The sequence below is a fragment of the Topomyia yanbarensis genome, chromosome 3, assembly GCF_030247195.1.
Source record: "Topomyia yanbarensis strain Yona2022 chromosome 3, ASM3024719v1, whole genome shotgun sequence".
Classification (NCBI taxonomy): domain Eukaryota; kingdom Metazoa; phylum Arthropoda; class Insecta; order Diptera; family Culicidae; genus Topomyia; species Topomyia yanbarensis.
In genome coordinates, this window is record NC_080672.1 from 279,949,247 (window position 1) to 279,977,050 (window position 27,804).

Sequence of the window (27,804 nt, forward strand, 5' to 3'; positions counted from 1 at the left end):
TGTTTTGTTGTTATATTATGTTGTCTGATCTGGATTTCTTTCAATAGCTTTAAGAAATTTCAAAAAGACATTGTAAGTCCGTTGAAAAATCAAGAATAAATAAATAAATAAATACTTACTAAGTGTAATAAGAATGTAATAAACATTTCCACAATCTTATATTGAACGTAACCAACTATTGAATCGTAGCTTTGAATAAGGAGAAAGGTACAATTGCACCATTAGGTGAATTAAAACAGGTTTTTTTAAGACAGTTTTTGCCTTGGCGATGGTTCCAACTCAACAGCTCAACTGAAAGCAAAAAACTAAACAAGTGTTTTTAGTGAAGGGATTTGTGGTGTCCTTGAACAGCTCACCGAAAAAAAAATTTTTTTGCGATTTTTTCAAAAAATTCCCCTTTTTATCTAAAAAATTCACAATTGAAAATTTTGACGAATAAATGGAATCGTTCAAGGACACGCAAATTAATTATAAATGATTTAAAAACATTAAAATAGGTCGAAAACCTTTTCGGTAATCTTGATCACCGCAACGATGTTTTTGTAAAAAACATGATTTCAAAATAATCGCGTTTAAAGTTTCGCGACATGCACTACGCCCCTTAAGGGAACAATATTTTAAACAACATTATAACTTTGCTTCTAATGCTAAGATTTCTATAAAAAATTGGGATAACATTCTTAGGAACACGTATGTACTTCAAAATAAAAGAATTTTTTTTTCGATTTTTTACCAACGTCAACATTAATTCTTTAATAAATTTCTTCAAATGACAAGTCGCTGGAATTTCTTTTTTCGTTCCAGGAAAATAGACAGTTTTGTAGAAAATTCAAATATAGTTTATTGTTACATTTTTATCATTCATTAAAACTTATAGAAGTGTTTCACTTGATTCGTAATCCAGTTTAAATATCTCTTTCCATTTGCATGAATAAATTCTCGTCTCTTTAATTACTTTAAATTATCAACTATAACCTAAAAGTGACTTGTATCATGTGCCATACGGCAGCAGTACCTAAAATTATTTACAAAATCATGACTCGGGTGTTCGCAACTTGCTCTAAACGCCTATCTAATTTCATACATTTTTTTCTTGCAGTAAAATGTCAAGCATAATATCTCTTACTGTTACCACTAATAAAAATCATAATCTCTTCCTATTCTTACAGGATTTTAATTTCCATTTTAGAATGAAAAAAACTACTCGTGCTAAAACCAATGAGACCTTAAGTACCTTAGCCTAAATTAAGATTAGATTTGTTCGAATCCTGTAATGAATGAGTTTTATTATTTTTAGCTCCATCTCTTATATTTACAAGCTTCTGTTTAAAATTTCATTTCATTCCGCTTATCTGATATGTGAGGAATTTACTACCTTTTTAAAATGGAAATAAATTGGAATTATGCATAAATACTTATCAGTCCTTCAGTTCGATTTATATGGATTTTCTTTCGCCTTTGCTTTGTCACAAAACATTGGTTGTCTTTTATATACTCTTATTATCATTGTGCTTGCCATGTTATACAGGAAATTAAGAATTATTTTCTATTTTCGCGAATTTGAAGCAAACAATTTACGGTTATGAACCAATTTCAGTGTTTATGATGCGTTTTAATATCTTTGGTATTGTTTGCAATGTTTTTCCAGTTTTTCCACTAAAAGATATTTTTGTCAACAGCGAAATTCGACTGCATTTTAACTTATCGACACAACTTTTAGCGTATGGTTTTCAATCTAACAAGAAAATGCTCTCAAGAAAATTGAACGAACGACTTATTTTGTCATAGAAGATAATTTTTTAGGGAACCTGTCATCATCCCAGAAGGGAAATGTCAATCTGACCTAAAGGTTTAGGCTCGTTTCTGGGTGCAAAAAGCAAGCGCTATGCAATCTTCCATTGCACACAATTGCAAAACATTCAAGAAAGTGTTACTTACTTGTATCATTTAAATATTTGAAATATAAGAAATTCCCCGAAGCATTACCGGTTCCACTTCATTAAATAAATGCAAACAACATAGGAGCAGAATTGAACGACTAGAAAAAAGTTCACATTCTTTCATTATTTACTAATTTACAATCTCATTCGAAAAGGAAAATCTAAACTTTGATGAATTTGTTTGTAAATTATACTTTTCAATATTAAAGGAGAAGATAGCGTAAAAGTTGAACCGACTCCTTCATCGTTTTTGCAAATTGCTGAATGTTTGTTCAAGAGATTCATCCATTAAGCCATCAGAACGTTTTTTTTTTTTAATATTAAGATAATAGAACAAACTAGAAAGTCCGCCTTTTCCTGTCCAAAGTAGTACTAAAGCAAGAAAAATATTGACTCTACAGCGACTGACTGTAGTAGAGTTAATCTTAGAACACTAGCATTCCTGTTGATTAATGTATCATTTAGATAATGGAAACCTGACACTAAAGAAGATTATTTTCTATTGGAATTTTTGTAAAAGTAAATTTCGAATAAATAGAGAATAAATAAAGTCTGTTAAATAAAATGTTACAATTTCGACCAACTTAAAACAATAAAACTTTATCAGTTACGTGCATGTCTTAACCGAAAAACATCCGGATTCCAAATTTCACCCACACATCGGCCGTCTAAAATTATACCGATGAACATACAATCTAATTGGAAAAAAGAAGCAGGAGAACGAACACACTGTAGCATTATCGTAAAATTTTCCACCGCAGAATTTCGGAAAACACGGATAAAATAGCCATAAAAAAGTAATCAGCCAGAATAAATTTCCTTTTCTTGCCGTTGAGTGGGGTTTCCAACGAGCTCAGTATGCTCAGTTGGATTGCTGCTTGGTAGGTTGGGTGGTCGAATGGAAGAAATTACCCTTCATCGGGAAAAACTAATAACCTTTTTGATGGCAATTTAAAATACCTGCTCAGATCCACGATATTAATTGGTCACTAGACCGGCAGAAGTTTATATAGTTCTTTATGCTAGTTGAAATCTCTGGCTAAGTACACTGAATATACAAAATAGTATGGTGATAACTGGAACCGATTTGTTCACTGGGATCAAGGTTGGCTTCTGTTTTTAACAAATCTCAGATGAGCTGCTACACCTCGAACTGATATGATGCTATCCCCTACTGCTGTACAGGCGTACTTACAAACACACATACACATGTTGCAAAATAAAACCATTTCCGCCGGTCCCTCCTAGTAAGTAATTTACAAACCAAAGAGAATCAGAGCACATCCTACAGCTATTTTACATTTTGCTTTTCTTCAAACTTCTAGACTCCGGAATCGGTTGACCGCCGGGACGATAATGTGGTCAGCAAGGTGGTTTCATACTTCGAGATCGCCACCGTCGATGCGGAAGAAAATGGTTCCGCAATTACCGGACTGTGCAAGCCCTCATCCCCTCTTTCGCGATCCCCGGCAAGGGTACATCGTGCTCGCCGGGCAATCATCATATGGCTGGACTTGACCGCAATCCACTCGTTCCGGGATGCATCGAACCATGTCAGGCCCAGATTGTACCGACCATTCAAATTGGCGTGCTGACAGTGGGAAAACCACCAGCCCCCTTCGTAATTGCCAGCACAATGTGTGTTGGAAATATCCCGATCGACATCGATGGCAGAAAATTGCATATGATTCTGGTACTCGAAGGCATCCGAAGCATTACCGTCGTATCCGGCCAGCTCCAGGCGGAACCCATCTTCCCGTGAGCCAATTCTGAATGCATCGTAATCTGCAAACCAGGTATTATCGTAGATATCCTGCATCACAATACGAAGCATCGAGCAATTGTCGTTGGTAAGATGGTGCAACGCTTGGTTACCGATCCAAAACTCCCCGGCCGGCGATCCGAAGCCATTGGCATAGTCCTCCCAAGAACGATTGAAGTCCACCGAACCGTCCTGGCGTCGTTGGATTGTGGTCCACTCGTTGAAACACTGTGTCATCAGAGGATGATGCTGGCCGGCCGGGGCAATCAGATAAAGATTCCCTTCGCCGCTCTGGCTGACTTCTCCCTGCGTTTTCATCTGTTGGATTTTGGTGCAATCTCGGGGTAGCTTATTGATTATGGTCTCGTACTCGTTCTCGACGTTTTCCAACTGTTGCACCAGCTTCGTCGTTCGTTGCAGTTCGGTCAGCTTCGAGGACACGTTGTAATCCATGCGGGATTCAGCTTCCAGCTGGAAAAGGTAGAAACGTTGGAAATCCAATTAATCATCGAATCGGTTCTGGAAATTCGGGTGCAATGTTACAATTGGACAGACAATGTAATACAATATTTAACTACAGCTCGAAATTCATCAGCTACTGCCTCGCGAGGGATTGTATTTCAATCGTATTTAACAATTTAGGTACACGATTTTCTGTATCAAGGAGCACAGGAAGAAACCTAAAAATATTTGCCTCAACAATCGAATCAAAAACATGCTTGCATAAATCTGAGAACCGTCTTCTAGAAAAGATTTTTCCTATATCAAGCATTGAAATACAGAGATTTGAATGATAAAACGTTAGTAGTCGGGGACGGGTATAACGTAGTTGGTAAATTGATTGCCTTGTACGCAGCTCACCTGGGTTCGATTCCCAACCTCATACATATGGTTTGAGATTTTTCCAAAAGAGATTTCTCTAACCCGAAAGATGCAAATGACCCTAAGGTTAAAACCTCTATAATCAAAATAAAAAACCTGTTTTAATCCACCTAGAGGTGCAATTGTGCCTTTCACATTTCTACAAACTATGATTTAATAGCTGGTTCGTACAATATAACATTATGGAAATGTCTTTCATTCTTATAACACTTGGTAAGTATATATAAAAGCACCTTTTTGCATTCATCGCGGTATCGGTTTGAATCGGAGTTTTCTATGTGATCGCACTCCACAACTCGTAACTCCGGAGCCAGAAGTCGGATGGAGATGGAATTTAATATCAGTTTCCGGGGACGCAACACCTTTCATTTGAGACTAAGTTGATCAAATCGGTCTAGCCATTTTCGAGAAACCAATATATCCGTCGATGGTTGCCAGTGTGGCCAAAGAGACTTTGAATGACTGTTGGTGACCTAGATCTACAAATTCAACAGTTGTGTTTACATTTTGGAAAAAAATCACCTTTTTACATTCATCGCAGAATTCATTAGAATCGGGATTTGCTGCGTGATCGTACGTATCACCCAGTAATACAGGAACCAGAAATCGGATCCACACAAAATTCAACAGCAGCTGATGGACCTTTCATTTAAAATCAAGTTTGTCAGAATCGGTTCAGAAAATTCCGAGAAATCAATAAATTTTGTTTTGTAACCATACTCTTCAACTCGTAATCCGGAACAAGATATCGGTTGAAAATGAAATTCAGTAGCAACCTATGGGAATATTATACCTTTCATTTGAATCTTAGCTTGTAAAAATCGGTTCAGCCATCTCCGAGAAACCGATGTGGACATTTTGTTAACAAATCCGCACATACACACACATACATACATACATACATACATACACGAACTGAATCGATTGGTGTATGACACTCGGCCCTCCGGGCCTCGGTTAGAAAGTCGATTTTTACAGTGATTGCATAGCCTTTCTTTATATGAGAAAGGCAAAAATGTAAGCTGCCGCTAAACCTGTCATCTCTGATTTCCAGCATGGCTTTGTCAAGAAATCTCGACTCTTTCAAACCTATTGGTTTATACCAGTGTCTTGTACCCTGCTGTGGAAGAACGACACCAAGTCGACGCGGTATATTTTGACTTTTCAAAAAGTTCCGCATAATATTGCCATCGATAAGCTGGTTTCCCTTCTGGCTAACTAATTGGCTGAAGTCCTACTTGTACAATAGATCAGCTTATGTGAAATTTGCAAACCTTACCTCGACTGCTTTCGAATTACCGTCTTATTTTCATCTTATTCATAAACGACCTCTGCGAGCGAATCCAATCTGAAAAGCTGTTATATGCCGACGACCTGAAGATTTTCCGAAAAATAAAATCTCTAGACTATATAGTTCTTCAAGTTGACATCGACTTAGTTCAAGATTGGTGTAAACTCAACGGAATGGATTTGAACATAAACAAGAGCAAAGTGATTAGCTTTAGTCGATACCGCTTAATTCCTTGTTTCGACTATAAAGTAGATGGCTGTAGCCTAGACAGGGTTTTGTCAATTAAAGACCTACGCGTTTTATTTGATGCAAACTGAAATTCAGCGACCATATTTCCACAATAGCTGCCAAAGCTTTTGCAACTCTAGGTTTCTTGAGAAGAAACGCTTCAGATTTCAGTGATCCGTACGTACTCAAAACACTGTACTGCTCTCTGATACGCAGTACCCTGGAATATGCTGTCCAAGTTTGGGCGCCACACAACGCAACTCAACGTGGTCGAATCGAGCGAGTGCAAAAACGTTTTATACGATTTGCTCTTAGAAATGTGCAATGGCGCGACCCAATACGTTTGTCTCCATACTCCGATCGATGCAAGCTGTTGAACATGCAGACTCTTGAACAGCGACGGGTTTTACTACAGAGGCTTTTAGTATTTGACGTTATCACTGGAAACATCGATTGCCCTGATCTACTCCAGAAAGTAAACTTTTATGCTCCGCAGCGCCGATTCCGGAACCCGCCTCTTCTTTGGATCCCTCGGCATAGAACTGTATATGGACAAAGTAACGCAATCGACATGTGTTGTGTGAAGTTTAACGAAACAATTGGTGTTTTTGATTTTAATGTGTCTAAAAAGAGTTTTAAGCTAGGTGTAATCAATGTATAGCACTAAGGTTTTTTTTAACGTCTGAACGGCAGTCAGCCGAAGATATATATAATAAATTAAAGCATATGGTTTAAAACCATAAAACTTGGGAAAATGTGTTGTGTCTACATATATTCGAAAAGTTAAGCGATGCTAGACCAACAACATATTAAGCGCGTTGCTTGAAAGTAACCAAGAATCGAAAACCCCTCTTGAAAAAGCAAACTTGATAGAATGTAATCAAAATAGTTTTCATTTTCCTTTAAAGCATCATTGTAGAACCTTTCTTGACATTTAGAATTATTCCATCATCACTATTTCGGTGCGGCTCAGACTTTTACATCACACCACACGCTAAAGTTGTCCAGATGTGGCTGCAGTAAATTAAAAATAGGCAAAAAGGGGGCAAATGCGTACAGCTATACAAACTAATCTTTCTTTCCATCCTAAAGCTACATAGCACTGAATCAACATTCTACAAAAATCCGAGATCGAATGTATCACTTATCACTTAACTTGCCATTTCAGTTCAACCGAAAAGTTAGTTTCGTTTATTCGACTGGCCATGCCGCTTCAGAGTGTCGGGTCAAGCTTTAGGTCTATATCAATCAACTTAGAATAAATATTGACTTGCTGCATAGTCTGGCGTCGGCAAACGAAAGTTGATACTCCTTCTCGGATAATTCTTTTTGAATGTGGAATCCACATTCGAAAAAAAGTCAAATTCGTTTTGATTAGTGTAGAATATGTTGGATTATACCGAGATGGCAAATTATGCAATGTTAACAAACGCTAATACATGGTAGCTAAAACTTTACGTCAATTTTGATCGTTAACCCAAAATTATCATCTCAATTCCAATATTGAAATTATTTATCCACCTAACATTTCAACTGAGAAATATGCTCAGTTCAACTTAGTAGGCAAACCAATTTTGGCCCCAATCCAAGTTTTCAAGTCGCATAGAGGAACGTAGGTAACCACGAAACTTCAAAATATGTGTTCTGATAACAGAAAACTTTACCTTGCCTAATTGAATTTACCAGTACATATTCTCCGCCTGCCACAATATCAATCCCAGTGGTCCAGTTTCATTCGGTATAAACAAACATAGAGAAAATGATCTACTAAAGGACTCCCTTCTCCCACTCTGTTGTTTGTGTAAGCCTTTTGCCTTGTAGCGAATTTTGTTCTGTCTCTCGGTTAGTAGGTTGAGAACGGATTCAGATTTCAATCCTTTGGTTGTTTTTGCACAGGACCCAGCTTCAGCTAACAGAGTGAAATAAAAACATTATTCGAAGGATTGAATGAAAAACGCCTTCACGTGACCTGTTTCTCACTTCATTGACATGCTATCTAAAGTTTGCATAGGAACATACGTATAAAAAATGATACGGTTGGTATCTTGACACGGAAAGTCAGACACGTATTAGTTAAATTATCCCATCAGCGCAGAAGAATTTTAAATATTTATAAGTAAGTACTTTGATTCGCTAATAAAATTCAAACTTCTTTAGAATAACCTGTTTTAATCCACCTAGCGGTGCAATTGTGCCTTTCTCAATCATGAGCACGAGAATTTTTTAGTTGCTTATATTTATTAAAAACTTTCAAATGTATAAATTACAATTTTATTATACATGACTTGACAACTATATACAAGAATCATTATTCGAGTTCTAAAATTTTGCAAAAGAAAATCCAGCCACGGTAATATTGAATTGAAAAACCTGTTTTAATTCACCTAGTGGTGCAATTGCTCCTTTCTCATTTATCCAAACTATGAATCATTAGCTGGTATTGTTCATTAGAACGTCTATTACATTCTTATTTCACTCAGCACGTATCCCACGACTACCACGAAAGTAGACGCAGACTCACTTTAAACAAAAAAGTATGGGGGAGACTTGGGCTAGTATGCGGTGTGTTCAGATTCCATTTTTTACCGCTTTGATGTAGATAGATCTTGCAAAATAGAACATGCGGCTGTAGCCAACATCCCTGAATTTTATCACAGTGTTTGTTGCATTGTCTTTGTTTTTATGGACAAAAATGTATGACGCGGAAAACCCGCCAATTTACCCCGACCTCGGGGTAAAATGGCGGTATGTATGAATGCGCCAGAAAATGGAGATTCAATTATATCAAAGGTTCATGCTGAATGTCTTTTCAATAAAATTGTATATTAACCGACAATTGCCAATATATTTCAGTCTCAATACCCCGGCATTTTACTTTGACGCATATTCCATATTCAAAAGCTTATTCTCGAAATTCTTCAGGCGATTGGTCGAAGTAAATATCCCCTGCATTGACGAGATACACAAAGTTTTACTTTGGAGTGAATTCCAAAAATAAAAATATTTGATGACTACATTTGTACTGTGAACAGTAGCGCCAACTTGCCTCGCGTGCGTCACCGCCAACTTACTTCAACCGCATATTTTACAAAAAACCATTTAAAAAATAATTGTTAAGTCATGGATAGATTTAATATCTATACGGATACTGAAAGCTCTTTTTACACACTATCGAAAAAAAATCTATTGGGAAATAGATTTAAAATCACCCTAAATAACACAAAGTGTTTAAAATTTGAAACATTTACTTGGTATGCTCGAAAACACAATATCGTCTACAACTTTTACAAAACAAAAAAACACATTGGATAAGGGGTTTCAGATAACTTGAGCTACACAATGAGAGGCAGCGCTATATGTCTAATAGAAACGAAGACAAAGGGATTCCGCCAATTTACCCCAACCACCAACTAGCCTCGGACTAATATTTAATTAACTTAATCAACATGAGTTCAATGTTATCTTCATGTGATTCAATATTTGAAATGTTGGTGTAATGGGTTTGGAAGTGGAGCGGGTGGTCCTTCATCTTATTTCGGTATACGGGGTGGATGAAGGAAATGCGGATGTGAGAGTGGGAGAGGAGTGATGAAGGAGCGAGGGCAATGGTGGGGGGGGGGGTGCTGAGTGGCGACACAATACTCAACCGCAAATGTTGCCTTTCATTTGAGACTTGGTTTGAAAACATCGGTTCAGTCATCACCGAAGAACCGATGTGACTTAAATTGTGGAATATGCCCGGAATCCGGGACTTCCGGAATCGCCGATAGTAGAAAATATATCCAAATAATGTTTGATTGGCAATCAGTGATCTGGACGTGTGAATCGAAGTAATTTGGTGGCCATTTCAATAGTTTTTAGCCTCTGCGGTGTTACGATTGTACCGATTTATATGGAAAATTCCAGTGTAACCTTACTAAACAACCTGCATCTCCGGAACCAAGAGTCAAAACCGAATGAAATTTAGCAGTAGTCAATGGCATTACTGTATCTTTCATTTGAAATCAAGTTTGTAAAAATCGTTGGAAAATTCGCTGGGTATTAGGTGTGATATTAGCTTAGGAACTTGGCGAGTTCCCCGGAGGTACCATGAACCGTCATAGGTGGCCAATGGGGTCAAAGCTGCTTTGATTTATCATTAGTGATCCAGACCCGCAAACTAGAGTAATGTTGAACCCATTTTAATATGTTTTACGTCATTTGGACATCATGGTTGCACCAGTTTTTATGGGAATTTGCTGTGTGACCGCACTCTTCAACCTGTAACTCCGGATCCGGAAGTCGGACCAACTAAATTTCAATAGCAGCTTATGGGAGCGTTATACCTTTCAGATGAAACTAAGGATGTGAAAATCGGTTCTGCCATCTCTGAGAAAATTGTGTGAGTTTAAATGACACACACATACATACACACACAGACATTTGCCGATCCGACGAACTGAATCGGGCCTCGGTTGAAAAGTCGATATTTTCAGTGATTGCATAGCCTTTCTTTATATGAGAAAGACAAAAAGCGACCGAATACTTTGTCAAACAAAAAACTGATGAATATTTGTTTCTTGGTGCGCTTCACTCAGAAAATCAAGCGAAAGCTTCTTTGAACACCAGCGCCTACACGTTGAGTGAGCCATACGCGCGACTTCAAAACGGCCAGACTTAAAGATTTCAACAAGGTATAACTTCTGAACGGGTGATTATGGACAAACGGTTTTAACTTCGTTTTGTGGGTGAAACCTAGTCCTATTAGCATAATTGATAGTATAATTACAGTTTTTGCCGATAGTAAATTTACACAGGGGTCGAAAACAGGCTAACATAAAATCAAAATCAGCCATAAGTCTTTACACAGCATTCACAGCTATTTCGTGTTTTCGAAAAAGTTGCGTGTTTTACAATGATAAAAAATAACTTCGAACATTGTTAACGCGAAAAATCATAAACAAAAAAGTTATAAGCAAAAACAAGAATGGAAGGAGTTCTTCATAGAAAACATCTCATAACTCAATTACGGTGAGTGACAGAGACAACGTGTCTTTTGCAAAATTTATAAAAATACGCTCCTCTACAACTTTGTCTAAGACTGCTAAGCGCTATCTCATTCGGATCCAAAGTTAAATTTTCTATAGCCTACTATGATCAACTTTTTTCGAAAATAATATTGCCAAAAGATGGCGCTTTTTACACACACAAACATTGTAGAATATGTGAAATCACTATTATGAACAGTTTTGACTCCAATGAATTAAGTACCTCAAAACGCTGTTTTGAGCAACTGTGACGTGGTATAAAAAGAGTTCAAGTTACGGTGGATTAAAATCTTATTCTGGGGCACTACCCGAATAGAATTTTACAATAGCATTTACCCTACAAACAATAATAAAACAATAAATATTATAGTTATTAGTGTTTCAACATTGTTCGACGCAGGGTTCTCGCAGTAGATTTACAATAAAATTTCATGTTACTATCAATTTTACTGTTAAGCACAAATCTGATACAGTAAAATCACATTACATTTTACTGTTTTTGAGAAACAAATGCATGGCAAAAAATCAATTTTTTTTAATGTTAAGATACATAGGGGGTGCCCTTTTTGCTGTAAAAGTCGATTTTACATTGAAATTTATTGTAGAAACGATAAAGTTTATTGTTTTTGTATTGTAGCATAACACTACAACTTACTGTAAATTATTGTTAAATTACTGTACTGTCACAGTGAAATCATGGTTTTGTTACTGTACATTTCTATTCGGGTAGGCATCATCCCACGGCTTGCTTGAAAATTCTATGAATCAAGTTACAATTTGTTAGAAAAAGAAACTAAATAAATGAAAATTTTAAAAAACTGGCTCCAATTTAAAAAAAATGGAAGATTTTTCCGATTGTCTGTGTGACTGGATATTGTAAAAAACTGGAAGAATCCAGTTTAAACTGGAAGGTTGGCATCGCTGCTTCCGTGTACTGGAACAAACCTATTGTTTTCTGCTTTGATCCCATTTGACTTTATCATGTATATAAGAAGCAATATATTTTGAAATATTTACGTTAGCGTTCCGTACAACTTTTCTATTGTGGACTTGTTGTTCATCCCTCCTCAGTTCAACTAGACTTTCACTCAAGTCAACTAAGTCATTTTTTTTTTTCAAATAATCCCAGCGAAAATAAGTGACTTCAAGAACGTAGACATTCATTCAATTTAATTCATACAAATCACTTTAGTTTGAAAATAACCGACAGGAATCTACAAATTTTCCAAAATTTTTATTATCTAAATGGCTTTATTCACGAATGGTGAAAGTTGTTTTCCATTATTGCACTACAAGATCAGAAAGAAATAACGAAGAAATTACAAAAAACTGAACAATAAAACTTTTCTTTCAGAAGAAATTTCTAGATATTTACCCGAAGATGTCCCTGCTATGTACACAAATTCTTCTGGAGGTGACATAAAGCTAGAATGAACAGTCGCGCAAAAAGTAAATTCCTGCTGAAATTTCGTTCTATACCAATGTTCAATGATATCAGCAGGAGATATAATTTCGAAAGGTTTGACATAATTTTGATCTTTTTCCATCTGTTGTGGTCGCTATTTTTCATCTCAATATCCGAATGCAAGTTGTTGGGAGAAATCCTGGTGAAAACCATATACATAGATAGAATTTTGCGTGTCTGCCATGCTTCCACTTCCACGCATAATACAGTGCCATCCTATACGGTAAAAGCCAAACCTGTTTGATCCATGGTGTTGCCTTCAACTATAAATAAAATTCTGTCGTTTTAAACAAACGGAAAGTCAACGACGGGATTGCGGTCACCCCATCATTCCAGGACATTTGCTAACGCTGCTAAGCCGACAACTTGCACTCCAGCGACACTTTGTGGTGCAGCACATTTACAATACAAAATGACGTCGGGTACGGCCGTAAATGACTCTGGTGTTGTAGGCAGCGTCAGAGTAAAGTATGCCACATCGCCGGCAAATAGGCACCTCCATGCCGTTCCACAATCGAGAGATGGTGCTTGAACCGGCGTTGCCGTTGCATTCATCCATCGCATCTCGTTCAGTATGAACTGTAAATGCGTCCAAGCGTGCGCCCATAGCTCGGTGGCTATGGATATCTTGTTGAGCGTTTGGGTTTCTGTTGCAGAGTTTTGAATTGGGTGTTATTTCGCAGCGTAGCTGCACATGACACAAAATTTATGAATTGTCATATCAATGAAATTCAGTGATGCGAATAGCAGTAGATCATGGAATATTGCAGCGAAAGATGTATTTATTTTTAAAGTTTATGTTGTTCAGAAAAAAATAAATTTGCATTACTTTTTAGTTTTTCTATTCATTAGTTATGGAATCTGCGTTTCGACTTCGTCTCATCAGAATCCGATGCTAACTTAATGACTGGACTAAGTTAAAAACAGAGATGTAACTTGTGTTCCTGAGCCAACCCCTATTCAAGCACGATGTTTCGCAAGACAAGAATTCCGATTAAGCCGATGAGAAGTAATGAAAGTGAAACTTTGTTTGGCTTAGCAAGCCAATGAAATATACACTATGCTAAGAAAAAAAGTTGGGTGATAATCATTTTTTCTCCACTAAGGAGAAAGTTGGTTAAAACCACAGTTGCGCGTAATGGGCACAAATCATATACCTATATTAGGGCACCGTGTCATAACGTCCGTATAGTCCAAACCTTGGTTAGCAACTTTGTCGAAGACGGTAACTAGCTAAGAGTTTTCAAAAAATAGTTATAACGATATTATAACTTAAGGTTCAATCCAAATGTAGAAATTTATTATTTTTTCAGTGTAGTTATAAGTGACGAAATGTATCATTTGGATGTATGTTATCTGTTGATATTAAAGATGAGGAGGTTTTATGCCTGCTGGAGAGAGAGTTAAAGTAAAATTCAGCTCCAGCGGGCCTTTCCCTGTTCCTAAAATAAAATAAACAAAAAAATTTCACTTCCCGAGTAGCTGGTCTTACAGGACATTTTCAAAAATCAATACCAACACAATAAGTCTGCAGTCGTTTTTGCCGTGTATCTATAGCGGAACGACTTTTAGACTAAAATGGATAATATTTGTATTTTTGTATTGTACTAAAAATGCAATCTGTTGAGTTAGAACGGCGATTATGGGCCTCGCCCATGATGTCTATAAGAACCCAATTATAATGTGCGAAATAAATAAATCAAATCAGTTCAGTTCAGCCAACAGCAGCAGTACTCGGTTGACCGCTGTACTCGCAGTTGTTTAATTTGCGTCTGATTACTGAGTTCTGTGTCTATATTATTGTCGGGTCCTACATACTCTCACAGTATTTCAAAACTGGCTCCTACGTTAGTCATATCACATTGATTATTAACCCTTTCCACCTACTTCTTATACAGTTTTTATAGGATATCTAGTTAGCGTTGACATCTGAAGACGAATTTTTGCATTAAATCAACTCTTAGTGATGTAAGGAGTACAACTAGCACAAAAAATATGTGAATTTATTATTTACTTATTTGTTATAAACAATTAAAACTCGAAAATCTCGTTTTACAGTAAATTCGGCACTATCATAGGGATCTAAAAACTTTTGTGCAAGTATTTCAAACATTGAACTAGATAATAGATATTTTGCAGAATTTTTCGTAGGTCAGATTTTAAAAAAAAACAAGATGTGCAAAAATGGGGTTTTATATTATGTTGGTCTATAAAACATTCTGAGAGACAGGGATAACTTCTCAACTAGCATAAAAATAGATTATGTGATTTTTCAGGTTGCTGATTACGATTCTGATAACAGAATTTGAAAATTCAAAATGGCGCCTACAAAATGGCAACCATTTTTTACAAAATTAGCATATTTTGGTACAATTAGTATAAAACTCTATTCACGGGAGTTTTTTGGGTCACACAGTCGCCACACTGGACCCACCATATTGAGTTTTACATTTTCGACGTCAGAATCAAAATTAGCGATCCCGAAACCACCCTTGTAAGACGTTTTAGGTCAAGATAAAAAAAACATGAAATTTAACCAGACGTCAGAATCAGAATCAACGACCCCGAAAACCTATACAGGGTGTTTGGTTCATGGTTAAGAATCTCTCGGATGGTGATAGACTGCCATATTTGGATAAAAAAATTGTTCTACACATACCATCAAATCTCAACCGTTACAGAGTTATTGAACTTTTTGTGTAAAAAACTTATTTGTCTTAAAATACCTCTAACTTTAAAAGTATACTTTGTATTGTAAATATTTCAGTTTCATTCGAAAGGTGAGAAAATTTCCTATTCAATGGTGTTCTCATATCTTTTAAGTAATTAGTTTTAATTACCTTTTAGCTGTAAAGTAGTTAAAAGTTTGTGTTTTTGAGGAGGTTTTTGCTAATTTTCTCGAAATAATGAAGTATGATTATAGCAATATCCATTATCCAAAAGATGGGTTTTAGGACAATTCATAATTTGTTCTTGGACGTCATATTTCTATCTCTTCTCATTTCTTTGTTATTTCATTACTATACTTTTCCTGTAACCGACTTGCAAGTGCTTAAAAGGCTCTAATCTAAAAAATATGCTTTATATCGTTATTTACAAGATTTCATTGGAAAGCTGAGAAAATTTCCTATCAGTGTATGTACAGATATCTTTTAGTTAAGTGTACTAAATGATTTCTTACTAACGAAATAACTCGAAATTTGTGTTTTTGGAGAGTTTTTTAATTATTCTAATTATTAATCAACAAAATTTATCGTTACTATTATTCATTTGATGCCCCTTAATGTTCTCTATAACTTTTTATTTGACACTTTGTCTAAATCTCTTTTCATTTTGCTGCTATTTAATAGTTAACACAGCGTGACCTCGCCACAAATGTAGTGGGTTCGAAATCGTTATTTTTGCATATGAAACGATGTGATAAAAACGATTTTGCGTCGAAACCAAAAGAGATAATTGAATGGAGTCAAAGAAAGAACTGTAGAACTTGCTGAGATGCATTATTTCCATGATAATAATGGTTATGTTTATTATTTACTATTTAAAGACAATTAACGAAAATGCTAATAATAGCACTAACTTTAAACTAATTTACTTTTAAAAGAATACTAAATTCACTTAACTGAAAGGTATTAATACATTTTTCACTGTAGAATTTTCCTGGTTTTCGAATAAAAAGAAAAAAAGTACAATAAGTGCCATAATTTTTCAATTAGAGGTGGTACTAGTGAAAATGAGATAAAAATATCTAAGTTGAATAACCAAAAATCGTGAAAATAAGAAAAGGTAAGTGTATCATGTCAAAGAACGAATTAAGCAGCTCATCAAGACTAACAATCTGAATTATTAAAATGATGAGGTTAACTATTAGGATTTTCAATAAATCAACGAAAAATCGTTTAAAATTGTTTAATTTTCAATAAATTACTTTGAAAAGGCTACTTAAACTCATTAGCTGAAACATGTGAGGGCATCACTCAATGCGAAATTTTCTCGCCTTTCGAATGGAACTAAAACATTTAAAATACAAAATATTCTTTTAAAGTTAGAGGTATTTTAAGACAAATAAGTTTTTTACACAAAAAGTTCAATAACTCTGTAACGGTTGAGATTTGATGGTATGTGTAGAACAATTTTTTTTCTCCAAATATGGCAGTCTATCACCACCCGAGAGATTCTTAACCATGAACCAAACACCCTGTATAAAGCTAAAAATAACAGTATTAACAACGAAAAAAAAAATCGCGTCGCTAAGGTTAACAAAACCTGCATAAAATCTACGATTAGAAACGGTTTTCTTGGATTCAATATGAGATAAACTTATGTAAGTTGAAAACCTTTTTGATTCAATAAATTTAAATGAAAATGCATCTGCTGCCTTCTCATCTTACTTACAACAAAAACTAAAAACTGCTCCACCACTACCAGCATATAAATCAATCCGTGTGTCGCTGCAAAGTAGAAGCAAAATATCGTGTTCCAACCCACTATGTCCAAAACAAATGAGTGTCGGTTCTAAGCAGAAAGTGGCCTATTCTGGTCAAACTGTATTCCTGTTCACGTTTCGAGACGTTCCTTAAGATCTATTGTTAAAAGTACAAATGAAGCTAAAGTTGGCTAATGTTTACACCCTACAATTTCGCCATGTTAGACATAGCATGCTGTTTGGCACGCTATCTGTGGACATGGAAATATGGGTCAACCGGAAACTAATAGAAACCATGGGGTCACGAGTTTCCCATGGCTGAAGAGGTACTAACTCATGCCGAACTAAAGGCTGGGGTTTAAAAAGGCCCGGCAGTAATACAAGCCTTGGGGCCCAACGTGGCTCTCGACAGCCCTGGGGATAGCTACAAAAGATAGCCTGAATCGTGGTCTCAGTGGCATAGTTTCCCCTAACAAGGTAAAACATAGATCACTAATTTCACGGAGATCCGTCCGAAAATAATTAAAAGCCTGATCGACCATCTTGGATTCATATGAAACTTTACACATTTCATCGGCATGGAAGACTAAACATATTCCACAATCAGTAAGATTATTTTGACTCAAGAGCAATTTTTTAAAAGGGCGTAAGCATTTCTACGTGTATTCATTTCAATTTTTTTTTGTTCGATTACTGTATTGTATAAAGCAAAACTTTCTGAGGACAAGTTTGAGAGAATGAATATTTATGAGCAAAAAACTATACACTGAAAAAAATGTGTCATTTTTCACAAAAACAAAAATTTGTGTTAAAAATTTAAATTGTAAAAAACCCCATTTTTTCTATTTTTTATATTTTGTCAATAAAAACCTCAAGAGAAAAGAAACATTTTGAATGTGATTGTATGATGGAGAACTTATCGGTAAAAAAGTTTTTCTAACAATAACTTTATACATGCTTTTAAATTTCATGCTAATTGACTTACAAAACTGTAATTTTATTAAAGAATATAATTCTTACTCTCATTTTAAATCAAAATGTATTTAACAAAAAATCTTCCAAAATGCGATAGTTTTCGAGATATTTGGAATTTTGTTCCAACAAAAATAGTTAATTTGTGTGATTTTGCTCTTTTTAAAAGTTATTCGCGTTACCCAATTATGAAATGTCAAAAATCAAATGTTTATCATTTTAAAGACGTAAAAGAAACTTTTTCAGTGTATCATGGTGAAGCTTTCAATAAAAAAAAATTTCTTAACAAAATTTTTGGCATATTTTTATAATTCTTACTAGTTGCAGTCAAAAATACAATTTTCCTTTTGAATATGATTCTAAACGCTATTTTAAATCAAAATTCTAATAACAAAAATTTTCTGAAATGTTGTAGTTCTCGAGATATTCCAAATTTTGTTTTAACAACGTAATTCTGTTATTCTACTACGACCTTTTCAGAAGTTATTCGCGATGCTCCATCAACAATAATAACTTTTTCAAAAGACCCATAACATTTCTTTGACATCAAGGTGATATTGTAAACCATTTGAAAGCTATACGAAAACAATCAAAATACTATTCAACCATAGGGTCTTATGATTAAACTAAATAGTTCGATCATATTTTGGCTGCTTTCATGTAACTTTCAAATGGGTTATAATATCGCCTTGATGTCAAAGAAAGCCTTTTGAAAAACGTATTATTGTTGATGGAGAAATGCGAATAACTTCTGAAAAGGTCGTAAGAAAACAAAAGACTTGGGTTGTTAAAATGAAATTTGAAATATCTCGAGACTACTACATTTCGGAAATTTTTTGTTATGAGCATTTTGATTTAAAATAGCGTTTAAAATCATATTCAAAAAGAAAATTGTATTTTTGACTGCAAATTGTATGAATTATAAAAATCTGTCAAAAGTTGTTGTTAGGAAAACTTTTTTATTGAAATCTTCTCCATGATCCAAATACACTGAAAAAGTTTCTTTTATGTCTTTAAAACGATAAGCATTTGATTTTTGACATTTTATGATGGGGTAACGCGAATAACTTTTAAAAAGAGCATAATCACATGAATTAATTGTTTTTGTTGGAACAAAATTCCAAATATCTCGAAAACTATTGCATATTGGAAGATTTTTGTTAAATGCATTTTGATTTAAAATAAGACTAAGAATTACATTCTGTAATAAAATTTACAGTTATGTAAGTCAATTAGTATGAAACTTGAAAACATGTATAAAGTTATTGTTAGAAAAACTTTTTTACCGATAAGTTCTCCATCACACAAAATATTTCTTTTCTCTTTTGGTTTTGCTTCTAAAATATAAAAAATTGGAAAAAAGGGTTTTTTTGCAATTAAAATTTTTAACACAAATTTTTGTTTTTGCGAAAAATAACACACTTTTTTCAGTGTATATTTTTTCGCACAAAATTATTCATTCCCTGAAACTCGTTCCCAGAAAGTTTTTCTGTATAAAATACAGTAATCGAACAAAAAAAATGAAATTAATGCACGTACAAATGTTTAGTCTCTTTTTGAAAATTGCTCTTGTATCAGAATATTGCAATTGTCAGAGAAAATAATGGAGATTCATAAACCGAACACAACTTTAAAGTGTCGTTCGAATCGACGATGGTCATATTTTGTGGTCGGCCGGTTTCTCATGGAATCCCTCAGATATAGTTTAACCTCTTAAAATAAATCTCTTACCGGGCTGTCCGGTTGCGTTTCGCTTATCCACAGACTCTTAATTCACGATTCATGAGAAAATCGCTTGCAGATATGGCGACAGTTGCTTACGGATATGCCGTTCTGTCCAAAAGCACTTTTGTTTCTGAATGGCCAGCAATATCCTTTCATAAAACATTGTGTGCATGTTTATACAATCCATCCATAGTACTTTTATGGAAGAAACTTGTCTGTAGGGGAGACTGAGGAGACTTGATCCCCGGGGAAACTTGATCCCATCATTGTAACTCAAAGGCGGATCAGAATACATTAATCGAATATACTAGAAAGTTGCGCAGCTTTATCTAAACATACGTTTCTTTAACACAAAAAAATAAATTGGACATGTGTTACCGAATTTTTACCGATTCAAAGAAAAAAATCTCAGAAGAACTGAAGAAGATTTATTTTCTAAATTTTCAAACTTTTATACAATTGATAAAGTCACCCACTACATACTATACTTTTGCATACAGAATTACAGGAGAATGTCAATTATATGAATTCGTTATGATTGAGCTGATTTTTTTGTTCAACTATACTTGTACTAAAGTTTGCTGAAATAGATGCTATGGGTTCACTTGATCCATTCAAATTCGTGGAGATTTGATCCCCTTCGCCATGCTTTATACACACCACTGAAAATAACCAAATTCACGCCAGAACAATTGAAGTCATTGTTGCCATAAAATAACAAAAAATTACTGTCAAAAATGAACGCTTCATCGTACAGAAACTTAACTGTAATTGTTTACTACAGTATACGTAGCAACCATGCATCCCACATTTGACGTTCCTCAACCATAATAACGACAGCTTTCAAATAATTGCACCGAGATTTGGGAAATTCGTAAAAAAAATCTTGTGAGAGATGCGTAATATGTAGTAACAAAAGTAGTAATATGTAATCACAACAATTTAATCAATACCACAATACATTTATAACATTGAATGGGATTAGGTACCTATTTTTGTCCTATTAGGGAGGGTACCACATTATTTCATTATTAATTTTATTATTTCAGCTTCTTTGCTTTGTTATTAGACGCCATTTTTTATTTCGATTATAGAGGTTTTAGCCTTAAGGTCATTCGGCTCTTATTAAGAGCCAATATAATGCCAAAATTGTCTTGAGAATGATGAAAATCTTCTGTTTGAGCGCAGCTAAAACTCTAATCGAGTACCCCAATTATCGCAACACCATTTGAGCCAATGCGTTGAGCAAAGATGGCAGACGCTGCTCTAACCAAAGGCTTCAGATGGGTAGGATGATAATAGAAAAAGGGTAAAAATAGGCTTATTACCCTACATGCTCTTTTAAACACATTTTCAAAAAATAATCAAGTGTCCCCAAATTAAGGATCGAGTCTCCACTAATCAAAGAATTTTCCAGTTTTTTGTTGTTTTCCAAAAATGCTCATAGCTCATGTCCAGTATAATATTTCCATGTAATTTTTTTATGATTATCAGTCAACCCTAGAAACAATATAAAACTACAAAAAATAACTTAGTTTTTGTATCATTCCACGGAGTAGGATTGAAAAATAAAAAAAGGGATCAAGTCTCCTCAGTCTCCCCTATCTATTTATTGATACATTTTGTATTATCTATAGATGTACTCATATGTAGGCCTGGAAATGAAAGGCGATAGCTTCACTGTTCATCCAACAAAGGTGAGAATAAAAACTCCTTGCATCCAACGACCCATTTCAAGAATGCCTGTTCATATACGTACATTCTGAGACCGCCTTCAATAAGCCTCGCGCGAATACATCCGAGTATCGATTGAATATGTGCAATATATTCACACTTTCAAAATGAAAAATAATATTTATGATTCTGGCAGGTAAAAGGTAAAAAAATAAACATCGAAGAACATCACAAAACAATCTCACCAGCGCGTTGCTCTGAATTCGTTCGTTGATGGCATTCTGCGAAGAATTCTCCTCCATCCACAATCAGTGATATTGTTGCATCAACTAGTCAAGTTCAGATGGCGCTGTGGATACTAAGCGGGTGTATTTTTTATAACTTGAATCACGCATATACACGGTAAAAAAACTTTACCCATTTTATGTATTCAAATTATTCCACTTTTATTGAAAATGCGTAGTTTTCTACGCATTAATGGGTACCTTATTTCATCAGCGTACATGACAAAACGATTAAGATGTATGACTAAAAAGACTAGAATAACAAAGAGCGCCTCATTCGTTTGTAATTTCAATTTAACTGTCAACATCATTTCTCTTGCCTTTTAGAGAGTGAAGGGAAATTTAAACTAAATAATCAGAAAAGGTTATTAGCCCTAGAACGTTGCACTGGTGTACAAATGTACCCCCCGCCTTCTTTGGAGCCATGTGAAGACGACAATTCGGCATTTACCGACCTGGGATCCTAACCATAATTCGATTTAGAGTTCCTAGTAACAGTAGGAAAAGATGGTATTGCCAGTTTGCTTATAGCCTTCGTAGAAGCAGGTGTCAAAGTTGGCGTGGGGTACATTTGTACCCCAGTTTACGGTTGCCGTTAGCGTTTCGTCAGGTTTCGTACTGTCTGTGGAAATGTGACTCGTGACAATACCAATTTAAATACTAGTTGTTTTACTACGTAAGTAACAGTTAGTGTTATAAAATCGTTTTCAATCATTTATTCAATTAATTTATTTTAATTTTGAAGTAGAAAAAAATCGTTCTCATTTTTGCTGATTTTTATTGTTGTATTGTTTATTTTTTATAGCAATGGATCGCAAGTATAACAGTACAGTACAGTAACTGCTGTAACAGTAACGTTGCGTGTTACTAATGTATTACTGTTCAGAAATATTTTTTTCATTTCGATTTTCACCCCATTTCGTGGTATTTTCCAAAACCCGTTTTTTAAACTTTCACTCTTTCAAATAATTACACTTTTCAATAATATCAAAAATCCATTTTCAACCGTTTCTAGACCAAACTTTCAACTTTTATAATCATTTGTTTTTTTTTCAAAACGGTTGAAAATTCGCAGTTTTAGTAATTTTTGTAAAAAACGTCAAAACAGAGATTTTTCCATTTTTTTCGATCAAACCAATTTATGTACCATTTATTCAATAAATACCGTACTTTTACTAATACAGCTGTTTTCACAATTAAAAACCTGTTTTAATCCACCTATAGGTGCAATTGTGCCTTTCTCATTTCTACAAACTATGATTTAATAACTGGTTCGTACAATATAACATTATGGAAATGTCTTTCATTCTTATTACACTTGGTAAGTATATATAAGAGCACCTTTTTGCATTCATCGAGGTATCGGTTTGAATCGGAGTTTTCTGTGTGATCGCACTCCACAACCCGTAACTCCGGAGCTGGAAGTCGGATGGAGATGGAATTTAATATCAGTTTCCGGGGACGCAACACCTTTCTTTTGAGACTAAGTTGATCAAATCGTTCTAGCCATTTTCGAAAAACCAATATAACCGTTATTCTGAATTTGGATGCTTCCGGATCCGTCGATGGTGGCCAGTGTGGCCAAAGAGACTTTGAATGACTGTTGGTGACCTAGATCTACAAATTCAACAGTTGTGTTTATATTTTGGAAAAAAAATCACCTCACCAATTCATCGCAGAATTCGTTAGAATCGGGATTTGCTGCGTGATCGACGCAATACTCAACTGCATATTTTGCCTTCCATTTGAGACTTGGTTTGAGAAAATCGGTTCAGTCATCACCGAAGAACCGATTTGACTTTAATTGTGGAATATGCCCGGAATTCCGGACTTCCGGAATCGTCGATAGTGGACAATATATTTAAAGAATGTTTGATTGGCAATCAGTGATCTAGATCTGCGATTAGAAGTAATTTGGTGACCATTTCAATAGTTTTTAGCCTCTGAGGTATTACGATTGTACCGATTTATATGAGAAATTCCAGTGTATCCTTACTAACACCCCTGTAACTCCGGAAGCAAGAGTCAGAACCGAATGAAATTCAGCAGCAGTCAATGGCATTACTGTATCTTTCATTTGAAATCAAGTTTGTAAAAATCGGTAGAGAATTCGTTGGGGAATGGGTGTGATATTAGCTTAGGAACTTGGCGGGTTCCCCGGGGGCGTCATGAACTGTCATAGGTGGCCAATGTGGTCAAAGCTGCTTTGATTGATCATTAGTGATCCAGACCCGCAAACTAGAGTAATGTTACATCAATTTTAATATGTTTTACATCATTTGAACATCATGGTGGTACCAGTTTATATGGAAATTTGCTGTGTGACCGCACTCTTCAACCCGTAACTCCGGAACCGGAAGTCGGATCAACTAAAAATTCAATAGCAGCTTATGGGAGCGTTATACCTTTCAGATGAAACTAAGTTTGCGAAAATCGGTTCAGCCATCTCTGAGAAAATTGTGTGAGTTTAAATGACACACACACACATACACACACACATACACACACATACATACACACACACAGACATTTGCCGATCTCGACGAACTGAATCGAATGGTGTATGACACTCGGCCCTCCGGGCCTCGGTTAAAAAGTCGATTTTTACAGTGATTGCATAGCCTTTCTTTATATGAGAAAGGCAAAAACGAAGAAAATGATGTATTATAAATTTCTTATGTTTTCATTTTTACCTGCGAAAATTGCGATCAAACGCGTGGGGTACATTTGTACCCCAGTGCAACGTTCTAGGGTGGGAAATGCAAGTGCAACGTTATAGCATTAGGCTTCATCGAAGGACTAAAGATGGATATTTTAAGTGCTTCGGTTTATTAAAAAAAGAATAAAAGTATGTCCCGATTTAGTAAATGTTCCCGTTTTATCAGCTTAAAATTCACCAAGGGGCTGATAAAAATGGGTCTTTAGTGTAGGTTGAAGTAGAAGGCGAAAATTGTAAAAAGGGATTGTAGTTTCGAAAGGCTTTGCTTTTCTATATAGTATACAATGATTTTGTTGAGTATGGGTCTTCGAAACAGCAGCTGAAGGTATTGAGAACACACACTGAACATTTTGCTATATTTAGTATTTCTCAAATGTGAATTGAAATCAAACATTAACATTTTCCAAAGCCTAAAAGAAAAAGATTCAGTTGTTCTGCAAAACGTTATTTCATTACGCTTACTATATCACGTCTGGTTAGATTGATTACGTTTTGGAAAGCTTCTGCGTTATTTTTATTTCTTATTTCCAAGAATTTTTACGAATGAAGTATAGTGTGCTTAGGTTGGAATGCTGGGGAACTGCCAGGTGTTACATGAAATGGTTGAGAGGATATAATAACCATTGTAACAACACATTGCAAACAATTTAATTCCAAACACAATACTCCAATTCGTTGATCACCCAAGAACGTCGTTTGTAACTACTAGTCTGTGTATTTTTGTTTCGTATGCAGTAGTACATCGGTACCAGTCATGATAACAAAGCATTCGTTTCCGGTGTTCATACAATATATCAGTCGTCTGATTATATATTCGTTGGGTATCTTTTGGTCATTATTTTATATTTCAATTGGAATAACATCTAAACTTGAGAGATGACAAATTCAATATTTACTACCTTATACAAATGAGAATTAAAACTCACAAAAATATTTGGATGGATGAATTCACATGTAACATAAAATTCAACCAAATTTACCAATAAAAGGCGCTGAAATTTTTTTAGAATGTTTTAAATTTATAAAAATTGCATTTTAAAATTCTGAAAAATCGAAAGCAAAATGTATTGATGTTAAGAGACTAACTTCTAATGCTTTGATTTTAAAATTTGCGTCTCTATTCTACTTTACCGGAAAATTCAACCATTCCTTAGCTACCGTCACCAGCATTTCATGAGCAGTTTGGAAATAATTTGCATTTCACGCTCGTTGCTTCTGACCGATCAAACCGTGTGACATACTGCGCACCGAACATGGTATTGAGTTTGGAATCTAGGGACACCACATACCATGTAGTCAGTTATAGCTGGTCGCGGACATATCACTCGTCGGTATTCGAATGTGACCGATGAATGATGTAGGCGGTGCACAGTGGCACTTATCCTTATGATTTTGTGACAGGAATATAAAAATTCAGCGGATAGGTAACAATCGTTTTGTTTTTACTAAATGTGAACTGAGCCCAGTTTTGCTATCAGAATCAAAACAAACTGGCTAAATTTTCGCGGACTTCACAATAGCCCGATATTATTTCAAGCTATGGGAGACAAGTCCTTGAAACTCGGCAGTTTCCCACCAAATCAGGGACATCTGGTCACATTAGATTAAACCAATGAATGTTTGCAATCGCATTAGTTTTACATGACGTTTAAATTTTATAATTTCCGGTGCATAGTTTTGCATCGACATTCGCATAAAATATATTTATGTCCGCTTTTCTCAAGTATTGGGACCATTGTGCAACGGTGCAATCAGCTGTACACTGCGAAAAAAAATTCCCAACGTCAGCTGCAAACATTCGCAAAGTGCATTCCCCGGTACGCTGGCCAGACCAGCTATGAGCAAAAAGCGAATGTTCAACATTGCGTGAAATGTTATATTCATCATCGGTTCCGTAGTGTAGTGGAACCGGAATGTTACAGTTTGGATGTGGATTATTTCGTGGCCCGGGAGGGGACGTTTGTAGAACATACAGGGTGACCAGAATATTAGACCACTAGCGTGTTTTGTGGGCGCTGCAATCGCACAATGGTGTTAATTAGTTACGCCAAATCAGTTGAATTCCGACACTATAATCAATAGTGCGGTTTGTGTTGCAAAATCGGTTCCCCGCAATTCTCGATGAACCTTCCGATTTTCAGTTAACTGTCAATTAGTGGGCGCTGTTCGGTCTCACGCAAATTTACCAGTGATTTGATAGTGAAAGTCGCTCTCTTTGGTCTATTTGTATTCGTCATTAAATAGTAGTCAAAAGGAAATAATATGTTCATTGAGATAGGATTGATTAGCAATAGTCTTCGGTTGAAATTATTTCTAACAAATAATGTAAGACAGAAACATTTTTCAATAATATCTAATTGACACACATACATTTTAATACATTCCATTGAATGTATATTCCAGAAAAGGAAACTACTATCGTCAACAAAATTTTACGAAACTCGAATAATACGCACCTTTTCCCACCGGTTGTGAGCCATCTCTCTGTGCAGCAGGGCAGCCGACTTGATTTTATCCAGGTCTCGTTTCATGACCTGAATCTGCTCCTCAAGTTTTCGCACATTTTCCCGCTCATCTTGCAAGGTGCTGACACTGACAGCCATCGCCTGTATACTTTTCGCTATGTTATGTCCTTCCTCCCTCAGCAGACCCTGTTCGGAGGAAATCTGTGCCGCATTGAACTCCACCTTGGAAATTTCCCGCTTGATATCGGGCAGAGTTTTCTCGAACTTGTTTTGGATTCCCTCGACGTCCTCCAGCAGCTCCAGCATCGAACCGTGCAGTTTATCCAAGCTGGCCACCTGACGGCTAATGTTGAAGTTCGCGTTGGCCAGCCTACGCTGTTCAATTTCCAAGCTTCGCAACCGATCCGCCATTCGGTGGTTGAAGATGTCATTTAATTGTCGCTTCATTGCCGTCTGTTTAACCTCCAGCTCGTGAAGCTGCTGTCGAAAGAAACGATGATGGCGCATCCGGTGGTCTGCCTCCGGTTCGACGAAATCGATTGTTTGCGGTGTTTCAGCCATGTCACTCTGGAAAGAAAAAAAGAGGAAAATATCGGTCAGGCTCTTTCCTGGTATCGTTATAACAAACTACAGCTCGAAAGGGCAAAGCTTTGGTATCACATTCTAATATGGAACTTGATCGCCTGTTCGGATTGAGTTCGTTGCGGATTCTTACAGTACACTATAATGATAACACTGTTATCAAACCTAGCAAAGAACTACATTCATAGTGATTAAATGCCCATGACATTGAACAAGCCAGAAGTATGAACTGACCCACAAATGTTACATTAGGTGCTAGACCAATCATCGTAACCACTTGGAGTGTAACATTCATCATTACTCTGGGAAATGCTTTCTGTATTTCCAAAAGCACTCTATCCGAAGCCTGAACCATCAAACCA

The 27,804-nt window shown here is 35.7% G+C and overlaps 1 protein-coding gene across 1 annotated transcript; it reads right to left on the reverse strand.

The window, feature by feature from the left end:
* Positions 1-844: 844 nt before the first annotated feature.
* LOC131689440 (protein scabrous-like) lies at positions 845-27,445 on the reverse strand. The gene is made up of 2 exons (XM_058974527.1): positions 26,852-27,445; positions 845-4,173 (listed from the first exon to the last, which is right to left on the reverse strand). Exons 1-2 carry the CDS (start codon positions 27,419-27,421, stop codon positions 3,262-3,264), a joined length of 1,482 nt encoding a protein of 493 aa, XP_058830510.1. The 5' UTR covers positions 27,422-27,445; the 3' UTR covers positions 845-3,261.
* Positions 27,446-27,804: the final 359 nt, after the last annotated feature.